Source organism: Urocitellus parryii, chromosome 1 (genome assembly GCF_045843805.1).
Source record: "Urocitellus parryii isolate mUroPar1 chromosome 1, mUroPar1.hap1, whole genome shotgun sequence".
Taxonomy (NCBI): domain Eukaryota; kingdom Metazoa; phylum Chordata; class Mammalia; order Rodentia; family Sciuridae; genus Urocitellus; species Urocitellus parryii.
Window position 1 is genome coordinate 150222273 of NC_135531.1, and position 14531 is coordinate 150236803.

General features: G+C 34.5%; 1 protein-coding gene across 2 annotated transcripts in view; it reads left to right on the top strand.

Annotated features, from left to right (window-relative positions):
• The window catches only part of Hmmr (hyaluronan mediated motility receptor), a 29340-nt gene extending 18710 nt beyond the window's left edge, over nt 1–10630 (top strand). For both annotated transcript variants that reach the window (XM_026395362.2, XM_077797727.1), the window contains 7 exons: nt 612–728; nt 4052–4198; nt 4458–4610; nt 4714–4813; nt 5941–6117; nt 8833–8995; nt 9574–10630. In XM_026395362.2, the coding sequence (XP_026251147.2) occupies nt 612–728; nt 4052–4198; nt 4458–4610; nt 4714–4813; nt 5941–6117; nt 8833–8995; nt 9574–9593 (877 nt within the window). In that variant the 3' untranslated portion in view covers nt 9594–10630. The remainder of the gene's footprint in view (nt 1–611; nt 729–4051; nt 4199–4457; nt 4611–4713; nt 4814–5940; nt 6118–8832; nt 8996–9573) is intronic.
• Nucleotides 10631–14531: the final 3901 nt, after the last annotated feature.

Below are 14531 nucleotides of genomic sequence, written 5' to 3' on the forward strand. Positions count from 1 at the left end.
TTGATAATCTATCATGAATATTTCAAAAAATTCTGTGATTTATAATATATAAAGATGACTTAATTTATTTTGTCAATATAAAATAATCCATTTAAGTGTTGAATTTTTTATAACAATTAATTATGTGGATTAATCATATAATCAGAATAATCCACAGAATCTTATAACTCTTTTTCCAAAAGAACTTTTAAAATGAAGTGTTTAACTATGTTTAGTATTAGTATCTAAGTGCAGAGAATGAAACTTGAGTTAATCTGGGTACTTTTTAACTTGTAATTTGGGGCTTTTGTTGTTAAGATTCTGCATTAGGGCTTTTACTTACCTCCTGTCCCCCAAATTTTAAACACCCACTTAAATGCATATGGTATGAAAAAAGGAATTTAGTAATGCATAAATTTGGATGAAAAAGTAAAATAAGAGCAGAAGAAATAAGATGAAGCCAGTACTCTTAGTACAGTAAATAAAAATATGAGAATTAGGCCATAAACTCTAAACTAATGCAGGTCCTGCAAAGATGAAGATAGGAGTTGTATGATTCACATTTCCTATGTATTCTCTTTCTTAATGATCTGTTGTTAGCGTTTTATCTTCTAAATTTTTCTTTTTCTTAGGAAAGAAGCTGAAATGGAGAAAAATGATGCTGCTCACATGCAGGCCACCCTAATTTTGCAGGAAAGGTATAATAGTACAGTGCAAAACCTTGGAGATGTTACTGCTCAATTTGAAAGGTATTTTTCTTAGGAGCCTTTACTCTCAAATATAATGTGAGCAGGGAGAAGTGTTTATCTACAGAAATCTGTGAACAAAGTAATCACACAGAGGATGGCTGGTACTACTTTAAATTATTTTTGTTGTTGTTTTGTTTTGTGGTCCTTGGGATTCAACTCAACAGTGCTCTATTACTGAGCTATATCCCCAGCCCTTTTTGTTATCTTGAGACAGTTTCACTAACTTGCTGGTCTGGGAACTTGTAATTCTCTTGTCTCAGTTTCCCAGTCTCCCAAGTTACTGTAATTATAGGCGTGTTCTATGACACTTGGTATTACTTTCCATACCATAATGACTTGCCATAAATTGGTCACTATATTTATTCAGAAATGTTTCACTCCCACTACCCAGTTTAAATTTCATGCATTCTTGAACTTTTGACACTTCTATTTTACTTCCCTGATATTGTTTGCTTAAATTCAAAAACTTTCATGTCCTCATCAAACTTAAAAAACAGCCACATGGCTATAAAGTCATACTGTCTTCTTACCTACTAGATTATTTCTATCTTTTAACCTTCAGTGACATCACTATATATTTGATCCTTGTTTCTCAAAATTTTCAACCTTTCTACTGGAATTTTCCCCATCAATATGAATTAATGTTAATGTGCAGTCATCTTTAAAATGCATGATTTTAAAAAAAAATCTCCTTGACCCTTCCTTGCTTCTTGTACATGTCCAATACAAACCATTTCTAATATGTCTTAACCTAAAATTATATTCCTATTCCCAGTCCATCTTCTTAATAGAAGCTTATCTGTCTGCATATTATATCTACTTCTTTACCTCTTGCTATTTTTCCTTTAAAAAAAAAAGAAGTTTAATTGCAAAAGATAACAGTGTATTAATATTTTTGTTTATCATAGTTTAGACCATTTGGAGAGGAGGTTTCTGCCACTTTAATACATATATTAGACACAAAAGAATATACATGAATAATAAAGCATAAAGTATAAAACCAATACATGTGAACCCATGAAAGACAACCATTAAGTATAATGATATTCAACAAATTGGTTGTATGAGTTTCATCTCTATGCCATTTCTGAACAGGTAACACTGTCTCAAAGCCTCCATTTAGTATTTTCTCATCTTTTTCCCCATGCATTATAGTTTTATAACATGTATACCCATACAAATATCACTTATCTAATTTTACTCTTAGCATGAACAGAAATTGTCATCATACCATATGCCATTTCCTATGACTTGACTTGCGTTTTCACTCTGCCTTATGTATTTCTAGAACAGAATTATATTGTTTCATGAGAATATAGTTTGTTCATGGTCATGCTGTGAATATCTGAGTATGAACATACCACAATTTTTTTATGCATTCTTACTTTGCACATTTGGGTTGTTCCTTTTTTTAAATGTATTTATTTATGTTTTGGTTATTGTTGGTGGTATATTTAATGAAAATTATCTTAGCGTCTCCTAGTACACAAGTATAAGAATCCTTGTATGTAAATGATAATTTTTAAAATTTAATACCAATCATTTTCTAAAGTGAGGGTAAGAATATACCCAGTGTTCTACTTTCTCACCAAAGCTGCTGTACTTTTAAAATTTTGCCACTATGCTAATGCTATGAGTTGTAAATATTTTCTTCCACAGTGTAGCCTGTCTGCATTTTCTTCATGGTTTCTTGTGATGGGTGGAAATTCTTGATTTTAAATTTGGAAATTTTAATTATTCTTTTAAATTTATAAATTTTATAAGAACTTCTTTCTATCCCAGCAACATGAAGATATTTACCTATTTTTCTTCTTAAAGTTTCAAGTTTTACTTTTCATTTTACTTTTCATATATTTCACTAAAAACTTTTATATATCAGAACATATATGTAAATAACACAATCACAGTGTCCTCTAAAGGAATTTTTCGTTCATAACCCACTTCAATCTAATGTATGAAATATGATATGTCAAGAGCTTTGTAATGTTGTGAACAACCAATAAAAATTAAAAAAAGAAAAAAAAAGGAAAAAATAAATAAATAAATAAAGGAATTTTTCTTCTCAGTGGTTTAAAAAATAGTGCTTTAGAGCAACATGGGAGACTGAGACAGTAGGAGGACAAGTTTGAGGCCAGCCTGGTGACTTAATGAGACACTGTTGGGGGGGCAGACTGGCTTAAAAATAGTGCTTCAGGGGAGGGACTGTAGCTTAGTGGCAGAGCACTTGCCTAGCTGGTGTGAGGCACTGGGTTCAATCCTAAGCACCACATAAAAGAATACAAATGAAATAAAGGCATTCTGTCTATGTACAACCATAAAAAAACTTTTTAAAAAATAGTGCTTCAGGAACTCTTAATTCGTTATATATTATCAGTATGCTAATGACATGAAAATTTTTTTCTTCAAACACACTTATCTTTTCAGCTCCATATCATACATCTCTGTGTACTTGATATATTGAAGTAGATATTTTATTATTGCCTGATAATAACCTGCATCAAATAATTATTGGTCTTCTTTCTCTTTCCACCTCTATTCTCTCATTGTTTTATCATGTTTTTTTTTAATTGCAAGCAATAACGTCTTCATCTTCCAGCCTTTCACTCCATAAATCCTAAACTTGTTTTTCTTTCCCTTCCCACCAACATCCAATTAATCTCTTTAGTTTTTCTGTTCTGCCTACAAAACAGATCTCCCATCTTTCCATTGTTAACACCTTAGTTTAAGCCTCCATAATTGCTCACCTGGGATGATAAATAATTGTCTTCCTTCTGATCTCCTGGTTTTCCATCCTCTAATTTTCAGGATCCATCCTCCACATATCTCTGGAGTAATCTGCATACAAATTAATGCTTCTCCCTTATTCTTTAGGTAAACCCATTGTGCCCCTGATTGGTTTCATGGCTCTGGCTTCTGTTTCTGCCTCTCTTATTCATTAGATTCCATTCTGACCCTTTAGTGGACATTGTTCTACCTCACTCTCATATCATCTTTATCCTCTGAAATGCTTTCCCCTAATTGCCTAGCTAATGCCTCCTTACACATCATGTCTCAGCTTAATTCTAAATTTCTTAGAAAGGCCTTTTCTGAATCACCAACCAAAATGTAGGTTCCCCTATTTTACCAACTTAAAGTGCTTTGTATATTCCCTTCATAACTCTTACCTTAGAAGCCTGAATTCCTACCTGTGTAAGTGCAGGATTATATTATAAAGTTTTGTTAACTTTGCTGAAGAGTATGTTAAATGTAAACTGATTCACTCTATTTGTCATTTTCATAGTAGTTAGAAAAATACTTTAACTTTGTTTTTTCTTTTTAATAAGCTATAAAGCATTAATAATTAGTGAGCTAGAAGATCTTAGACTGGAGAACTCATCACTACAGGAAAAAGTGGCCAAGGCTGAAAAAAGAGCAGAGGATGTTCAACATCAGATACTGACAACTGAAAGCACAAATCAAGAATATGCAAGGTATGAATAAGCTGCTTGCTCACACTAATACCTTAGAACCATTAAAACTTCTTAATATTGTCAAAATTCAGCTACTAAGTGGTGCAGGGAATTGTCCCATGGCTTGCTTTTGGTCATCTTAAATTATAAATTTTTATTTAAATCCATAAAATTAAGATACTTGAGTTATTTGGGGTATTTTGGTTTGATTTTAAAAAGCAGGAAGTGAAAGAAAAATCAATGTCTAAAATATTTAGTGACTTTTCTCTCAAATTCAAAGGATGCTTGTAGATCTACAGAACAAATCAGCACTGAAAGAAGTAGAAATTAAAGAAATGACAGTTTCTTCTCTTAAAAAGATAACTGATTTGCAGAACCAACTCAAACAACAAGATGAAGACTTTAAGAAGCAACTGGAAGAGGAAGAAGTAAGGTAAGTTAGAATGGGAAAGTGAGTACCATGTAATGGTTATTTTTTTCTAATTCGTAATTAATTTTCATAATTAATGTTTTCTTAATTTAATTTTCCCATATAGAAAAGTTGGGAAAGAAAACACAGTGGCAGAATTAACTGAGGAAGTTAATAAATGGCGTCTCCTTTATGAAGAACTGTATAAGAAAACAAAACCTTTTCAGGTTTGTCTCTTAGAATTAAACTTATATGTGTTTATTTTAAGTTCCAATTAAAGATTTATGAAATGGATTATGCATAAAATTTTTCCACCTTTATTGAAATATAATTTAAAATTTTACTAGACTTAAATTTTCATGCCCTTGTCTTTTTTATTAGTTATTGATGCACCTTTATTTATTTATGTGTTTATATGTGGTGTTGAGAATCGAACCCAGTGCCTCACACGTGCTAGGCAAGTACTGTACTATTGAGCCATAACCCCGGCCCCCATAAGTTTTTAATGTACTCTTTACAGGTTAAAAGTTGCTTTCTAGCCAGGCACAGTAGCGTATGCTATAATCCCTGTGGCTCAGGAGGCTGAGGCAGGAGAATCAAGAGTTCAGAGCCAGACTGAGCAATAACGAGGCACTAAATAACTCAGTTGAGACCCTGTCTCTACCTTAAAAAGTACAAAAGTAGGGCTGGGGATGTGGCTCAGTGGACAAGTACCCCAAAGTTCAATCAGAGAAGGCTGTCCTGATAATAAACTTTCGATGATTAATCTATGTTACTTTGTGATGTGCATTTTGTTATGATCTATCTCAAATACTATCTTTTTGGGGGGTGGGGGTACCAGGAATTGAACTCAGGGGCACTTAACCATTGAACCACATCTCCAGCCCTATTTTGTATTTTATTTAGAGACAGGGTCTCACTGAGTTGTTTAGCACCTCCCTGTTGCTGATGCTGGCTTTGAACTCATGATCCTCCTGCCTCAGCCTCCCGAGCCACTGGCTTTACAGGCAAGCACCACTGCACCCAGCTCAAATAGTATCATTTTAAGAGAAGAAATGGATAAATGCTAAGTTTGGCACTTAAATACAGTAGAAACATATTGGTTATAACATGAGATCTATCTGTATCAGATAGATCTAGTTGGTTTTCTTGTTTCTTTTCCTCTGTCTTAATGATATTTAAAATGAAAACTAAAAAATTTAAAAGATTTATCAGAAAATCTGTTGAGATCCTGGAAAATAGGTAAGCATACTGTGGTTTGGTTTGGTTTGGGGTTTAGTTTTTTATGCTCTGTATGAAACCTGTAAAATTTAATAATTTTAAGTCTTTATTTCATTTAAAAAATCTTTTCTAGCTTCAACTGGATGCATTTGAAGCAGAGAAACAGGCTTTGTTGAGTGAACATGGTGCAACTCAGGAGCAGCTAAATAAAATAAGAGATTCATATGCGGAATTATTGGGTCATCAGAATCTGAAGCAAAAAATCAAGCATGTTGTGAAATTGAAAGATGAAAATAGCCAACTGAAATCGGTTTGTAAAATAGCATTTAGTTTTATTTAGTATTCAAGTTAAAGGCTTAATATCTTATTAATAATATTTAAGTATGATGAAAGTCTTCTAATTCAGAAAAAAAATAACAGTTTACAGAGAAAATTCGGAGAATTAATGGATTTATTTTAGTGTTTACAAGGTGGATATTCAGTGTGCTCAGGTTTTCCAGCTATGGTTTAATACATTTAAAATTACTGGTGTAGTTGGAAGAATGTATAAAGCTTTACACATCCATTTCTGTATGCAAAATAGCAAATTCCTTGATGTAAATACCATAAAAGCAAACAATGTTCAAAAACACTTGTATACTTAATTTTTTTTTAAGTTGTAGATGGACATTATACCCTTTATTTTAATTGTTTTATTTTTATGTGGTGCCGGGGATGGAACCCAGTGCCTCACGCATGCTAGGCAAGTGCTCTACCATTGAGCCACACCCCTGGCCCAAGATGCTTAAATTTTTAATAGGCTTACTGAGATATAATTCATATCCCATATAATTCCCCCATTTAAAATACACAATTTGTGGTTTTTAGTATATTCACAGATGTATGCAGCAGCATCACAATTATAGATCACTTTTTATCACCACAAAATAAAATCCTGTTCTTTTTACTATTACCCTCTTATTTCCTTATTCTATCCCAGCTTCAACCTTAAGCAACTACTAATTGATTGCCTCAAATAATAGGTAGTCTTTTTGACTGTCTTCTTTCAAGCAGCATAACATTTTTAAGATTCATCCATGTTGTAGAATGTTTTAGTACTTCATTCATTTTTTATGGACTAATAACAATTCATTGTGTGAATAAACATTTATGTATTCATCAGTTAATGGCCATTTGGAGTTTTTTCTGCCTTTTGGCTATTGTAATAATCGTACTTTAATCATTTCCATACAAGTTTTTTCTGCAGGGGCAGTAGCCAGTAATCCCAGCAACTGGGGAGGCTAACACAGAAGGATCCCAAGTTTGAGGATAGCCTCAGGAACTTGGCAATACCCTGTCTCAAAAAAAAAAAAAAAAAAAAAAAAGACTGGGTATGTAGCTCAGTGGGAAAGCACACTGGCATTCAATCCCCAATATACTCTCCCTAAAAAAAATCCAAGTTTTTATATGGACATGTATTTTTATTTTTCTGGGTTATATGCCCAAGAGTGAAATTGGTGGGTTTTATGGTAGCTCTGTTTAATCATTTAAAGAACTGTTTTCTAAAGGGGCTATACCATTATACTTTCTATCAGCAATATAGGGTTTCATTTTCTCCATATGCTCACCATTACTTGATATCACCTAACATTTTGATTCTAGCCATTCTAGTGTGTATAAATTAATACCTGCCTTATAGTTTTCACTTGTCTAATAATGTTGATCTAGGGTGGATACTTCCAAACATGACAACCTTGCCTCCCAACACTGTTGTACCTCTGATGTTGCTATTCAGGGAGGTATAGTTTGGGTATGCTTAGTTACTCTGGCGTAAGTCTTGCTTTGGTAGTGCTATCTTCCTGTCTTTTACTGACACGCATGACTGATAACTCTACTAGTTGCTGGTTCATGGGTGTTTTCAGTAGTGTTCTAAGGCATACAAATTGCCTACAATATTAATCCAATCAAATTCTGGTTCATTTGTAGGAGTAATATATGAGAGTACTGTGTGGTATTTGTTCTGATTCTGGAAAGGCTCATCCCAGCTGTTTTATTCCCCATTTCTGTCCTACAAAATTAGCCACCTACAATTTAGACTATCCCTAATCTTCTCCCAGTTTCTTTTCACCACAACCACCTCTGCTCTTTAGAGCATACTTAGGCTTCATCTCTGCATGTGAAATCTCTTCCAAGTGAAATCACTTCCCTTGGAAAGAAATTAGGAGCTATTTTATGGTGTGTTTTTCCTTCAGACAATATCTGAGCTATAATTCTAGAACTGAAATTGGGGATAGTGGGAGGTTTTTTGAATTTTACATCTGCCCTTAGAGCTGAGGTCTTGCAAGGAAAATTTCTCAGCTTGCCTTTTCTGACATGAAATTGAGCCTGAGCAAGGGTGATCAGGGTCACAGTATTTTCAACATACTGTGTCCCAGTCAAACCCCTGTACCACAGGTGAGGCTGAGCAGGAGAAGGGATTTTCTACCCTCAGCTGCATTTGCAAGGATATAACTACAGCAATAGAAGCTTTGGGCAAGATGAGAAAGTCTGATGCCTTGATCTTGCTGGCAAGAAGTCTCTGGAAGTTGGGAGGGAAGGAAGGATTATGTGGCTAGAGCAGTTGGGGTTGAAATTCCCCAGACTTTCAGGTTTCCTACAGATTTTTTTGTGGATCTTTTTGAATAAATGTTTCTTCATTTAGTATTTTGCCTTTGTAGCCATTTTTCAGAGGCCTTAATTGATTGCCTTTTTATAAATTTTTTCACTAGAAAGTAGGTTAGCAGAGCTTGCATGGTATCATGCCAGTAGTTGATTTCTGCAATTTCTTTTGAGTAGAACTTTTATTAGAAAAATAACTTTGTACTTACAGAGAAACAAAAAGACTTAAAAGTCTATCTCACTTGCATAGCTGTTCAAAGGCATTTTGTAATTCCTTTTTAAAGTGTAATAGTGATTTTTGCCCAGTTTGCCTGCAACATTGGTAATAATACATTTCTACCAACATGATCTTTAATAATTGTTTATTCTCTATACATTTCTCATGTAGGAGGTGTCAAAACTCCGATCTCAGCTTGCTAAAAAGAAACAAAATGAGAGAAAACTTCAGGAGGAATTGAATAAAGTCCTGGGTATCAAACACTTTGATCCTTCAAAGGCCTTTCATCATGAAAGTAAAGAAAATTTTGCCCTCAAAACTCCATTAAAAGAAGGTAAGAAATGAGTACATGTATAGAACTGTCCTCTTCCTTTGGATTTGCTTTCATAGCATTTAGCAACTTACCTTTTTTATGAACTGTGGAAATTTGTTGATACCTTTATAGATAAGAAATTCTTCCTAAGATTGATTCATATAAGGCTTTTTTTTCCTCCTGTCATACTCTTTCTGTATATCTAGATCCTGTCTATTCTTTAAGCCCCTTTAAAATTAGATCTTCCTTGAAGCCTTGTTTTACTTTTTTGCTTCTATATTCTCCCTGCCAAAATTTTTATTCCCTGTATAAAACATGTACATTTTAACCTAAATGTCTCTTAGGCCTTTAATAATAATTTTCTAATTTGTAGTTTTGCAGAAGCAAATTTTCTGTTTTGACTGAATCTTTGTGTCTTTCACTATAAATCCAAGTAGGTTAAATAGTATATAAAGAACTATAAACAAAATTAAACTGCAGAGTATAAATATTGTTCCATCTGCCTTCTAGAACATGAGAAGCCTCTTTTTCATTTATAACACTTGATGAAATTTGCTTTAATTTAAAAAAATAATAATACTTCTTAATAATCTTCCTAGGCAATTCAAACTGCTACTGAACTCCTGTGCAGTGTCAAGAATCATGCAAGTAAATGTCTGAAAAACCTGTTGAAGATTATTTTACACTTACTGCTATTATTGTTGATGTTATTATTATGTTTACAATGGGTGTCTTATAATGTTATATTTAATGTGAATTTTGAGCATTTGAGCTTCCTATCCTCAGATATGTAAAGGAAGTTCAACTTTTTTCAGTTAGGAGGGAGTTCAACTTTTTTTTTTTAACCAAAATTTCTGATGACATTTTCTATTGTAAAGTAACTCCTTAATACTTTATTATTTAATTCTAAACATTCTATTTGGCTTTTCGGTTTTCAGTACACACCATCAAATTAGCATCTCTTTAAAAATGACCGTTCAGATTATTATTCCCCTATTCTGTAACCTCAGTTTCAAGTTTCTATTTATCAGATTATTTTAGCTTGATTCTGGAGTCTTTTCTAATCTGAAAAGGATTAGAAAGGCTTAAATACATTTTGCTCATTCTTGCTTCTGCTTTGATTTACTAATAATGTCTATTCTGACCTACTCATCATCCATCCATTTATCCATTTCAAACATGAAATAAGGACAGACTTAACTCCTAGTAACCTCATTATCGTTTATCAAAGTCACTGAGTTATTTAATAATTTACAGATTCCTAGACTCTATCTTAATTTGTAATTAGGCTTATAAACCTGCACTTTATTCGATAACAAATTATTCGATAATTATTAGATATGCTAAAAATCTTAGAAACTTTGCAAGTAACCTCTTTAGAGAACTTGATGTGTATATCTACTGAAACTTTGTTTAGTATCTGTGTAATATGAAATAAAATCACAGAGTAAATTTACTCAGTTATTAAATTTTCATTTTATGAAGCTACATTAATTCTTCTTTAAGATATATTTATTTTCTTTGTTCCCCCCACCACCACCAGACTGGCCCTTGTTCCCAGTAATCACAAATGATACTCTTTAGAAAGTGGTAATTCTCCCTCTGCTATATCTGATTTGCACAATTGTGTGATTGTAAAACACCATTTTTGTAATGTTGATGGACTAACAGACAATCACAGAAAAGTTTTTCTTAATAAATTATTTTGTCAAACCTTAGTACATGGTTGAATTTTAAGCTGTGATTATTTGAAATAGGTTTAGAAGAAAACAGAAATTAGAAAAATTGTCCAATAAAATCAAATGATTTAAGACTGCTTTTAGTCAAGCTGAAGTAACAGCAAAGTAAACACACAGGTGCACTGCTGGAAGTTCTGCTTACTGGAAGGGTTTCCCTTCACCACTGTCATACCCAAATGTCCCAGAAAATGGCCACAGTGTTACAGCTCTCCACTGTAGAGGATAGTGGCTGCATATCATATCGAATCATCTACAAAAAAAGCACAAGCCTTCTCCTCTATCAAATGATTATAGGAAACTCCTACAAGGTCACAAGTACAGAACGGCAAAAAAAAAGGCAGTAGTGGGCATATGGGCTAATTCTTCATGTAACTTGTACTTTTGTGGCCTGTTTGGGCCCTATCACCTATATACCAGTTTCATTTAATGATGGGGTGCTGCTGTTTACATCCAACTTTATGGTTTGGTGGATCAGATAACATCCAGTTCACAATTAGTATCTCAGGTTACATGATAACTGGTGGCCTGTGGACAAGTGTTATATTTCCACTAAGGCCTAAACAGCAGGCCATGAGCTGTTTCTCAAAAGGAGTGTACTTATTTACAAAGGATGGCAGTTCTTTGCTCCAAAAAGGATATACCCCTTGATTTACCTATAGAGATCTACTATGAGCTCCAAAGAACATCCCTATCTGCAAGTGACATTTCAAGTGTCATTGGATCTGACAGATTATGTAACCTGAGCAACTGAGAAGCTTGAGCAATAGTCTGGACCTATTACAGATCTTTCTCCTATTCTGGGCCCTACTCAAAACTAGCAGTTTTTCAGGTCACTCAGTATCAACCACAGTAACACACCCAAATAAAGAATACATTTCTTCCAAAATTCAAAGAGGCCCACTAGGTGGTGTACCTCTTTTGTGGTTATGGGAAGGGGCAGATGCAACCACATTCCCTTCACCTTAGAAGTGATATCTCAACATATATCACCAGACCCCTAGAAATTTTACTGAGGTCCTTGAATTTTTGCCAGATTATATTCTGGCATGCAAATATCTTACTCATAAGACTAAATTACTTCCGAGTCAATGAGTCCAGTCAGCCTAATATCTATGTAATGGACCAATCAATGTAATACCTTGTGGAAGGAGAAAGCAATTAATATTTCTGTGTACTAAATTATGACATAGGGTGGATAGTTTTTATATACTTCTGAGTTAGGCCTTACCAGCTGAAAGCAAAATGCTTCTTCTCCGCTTTGTAAATAAAGATGAAGAAAAAGAAATTTGTCAGATCAGTAGTTAGGTAGGTACTAGAAACCAAGAACTGCATTAATTTGTTCAAACAATGAAAACACTTTTGGTACTGCAACTGCAATGGGAGCCTTCCCCTAGTTAAACTTAGGATTATCCAATCATTCTCCAAATCCCATCTGTCTTCTGCACTGATTAAATAGGTGAGTTGAATAGGGATGTAGTGGGGATCACCACCCCTGCATCCTTTGAGAACTTATAGCACTGATCTCTTCAAGATCCTTAAGAATTTAGTACTAATGATCCTTGGTTTACAGTTACTTCAAATGTACAATTTTGCCAAAGTGGCACACATTAAATAGAAACAGCACTTCAGCTTTTGAATGTTGATCCTCCCAGGCCAGAGCTATGGGTTATAATACTCTCTTGCATGCTGAGCAGTAGTAACCAGCCACAGCTCTCCATATTCCACATGATAAGGAGGGAAAACAACCAATACTCTAGTGTGTTTCCAGCATTTTTTGGCAATTGTGTTTTGTGTTTTCATACCTTATGTCTACAAAATGCCAATCGCTGTCTCCTATACCATACAACCATTCTGTTTTTATTACTGTACAGTCATACTCAGCATAACAATGTTTCAGTCATTGACAGAATGCATATATGTTGTTCCATCATACATCCTATAATGTCACTAGATAATCAGAAAAATTTCTGATTATCTAGTGACATTATAGGAATCATAACATAATAGCACAGAACATTATGTGTTCATGGTAAAGCTCCTGCACTGCCAGTCATGTGAAACATGTGCCAGTCATTGTACATTCCTTATGTATAACATTGAATAACATGACTGTTAGTGGCTTATGTATTTATTATACTTTAAGAGTATACTCCTACTTATAAAAAACATATAGTTGCAGGGCTAGGGATATAGCTCAGTTGGTAGAGTGCTTGCCTCGTATACACAAGGCCCTGGGTTCAATCCCCAGCACCACAGAAATAATAATAATAATAATGATAATACAGTTGCAACCATGTTAGGGTGGCAGAAGCTTTACATTTCTCATGTTTACCATGTCTCTGGATTGTTTCAAAAGGATATATCAAGTGATTGATCTTTACCATCTAGCTTTGTATAAGCACACTCTAATGTTTGCATAATGATGAAATTGCATAATGATACATTCCTCAGAGATATCCCCATTGTTAAGCTAATAGATTATGTGAGATATTCAACACTTTCATTATAAAGTAGGCTTTGTGTTAAATTATTTTGCCCAACCGTAAGCTATTGTGAGCCTATTAAGGTAGGTAAGTCTAAGTTATGATGTCCAGCATGTTAAGTATATTAAATGCATATTTCACTTTATGATATTTTCAATTTAGGATGAATTTATCAGGGTGTAATCCCATCTTAAGTTGAAGAGCATCTATAATGCTCTTGGTTTAATAGATAAAAGTCCTAGTGGCTTCTACTTAGCCTTCCCACCATAGTTGCTTACACTTCACAGGTTAGAGAATCAATATGGGGATTTTGCCATCTGTTGAGTATATATTCTAGACCAAGATAAATAGCCACAGGATACACTGGGAGATGGGCCTGCATAGACACTGTTCAACACTTGGTGGGCCACATTGACATTTTGGGTTTGTTGAAATTTGTGTCAGTACAATGCCAGTATCCAGTATTCCACAAAAGTTGATTATTGTCTTTTACCTTGTATAGTAACCCTGTCAAAAGGCTGTAAAAGACTGGGAGACACTTAACACTAAATTCTTAGTAATGTACTAAAATCCTTCCTTAAAGGACCCAGCCTCTGCATCGCTCAAGGACTTCTGTATACTGACTTAAGTCTAGGAATTAATTCAGGGTCTAAGATTCTTTCATCATTATGATTCAAGTTAGGTTTTTGTTCACTTGACCTAGAACTTTTGTGCCTATACATATTAGGTAAGAAGTTAATAGACTTCCTGTCTATTTCACTCACAGGAAAACCATGATCACCAAAGCCATTGGTCTAGGCAAGCAGACTATTCTTATTACTCCTCTGGTTCTGATTGTCTATTTTGAAAACTGTGCCACATTAACTTTGGTGATTTTTTTTCCCCCAATCACTTGGCCCCACTACCCTGGGATCCATTATTCCCCTTTCATTTAAATTTCCCATATCAGTAACTACAGTTGTCACAGTGTGAGGTCTAGCCTACAAAGATTGACCAGGAAGCTCTGAAAAGAACACCTGTTACTATGTGGATCTTAAATGTCCCCCAGAGACCACTTGTTGAAGACTTGCTTACCTGCAGGTGGAGCTGAGGAGAGGTGGTAGAAATATTTGAGGCAGAGCCTAGTGAAAGAAGTTATGCCATAGGGGTAGGCCCTTGAAGGAGATATTGAGACCTAGACCCTTCCTCTTTCTTTGTTTCCTGGCCACCATGAAGTGAACATATGTTTTGCCACATGCTGCCAGCCATGGTGTTCTGCCTCATCATGGACCTAAAGCAACAGGACTGTAAGGGGGGTCCGGCGAAACGTCGGAGGGAGAGACCACTCAAGAGACT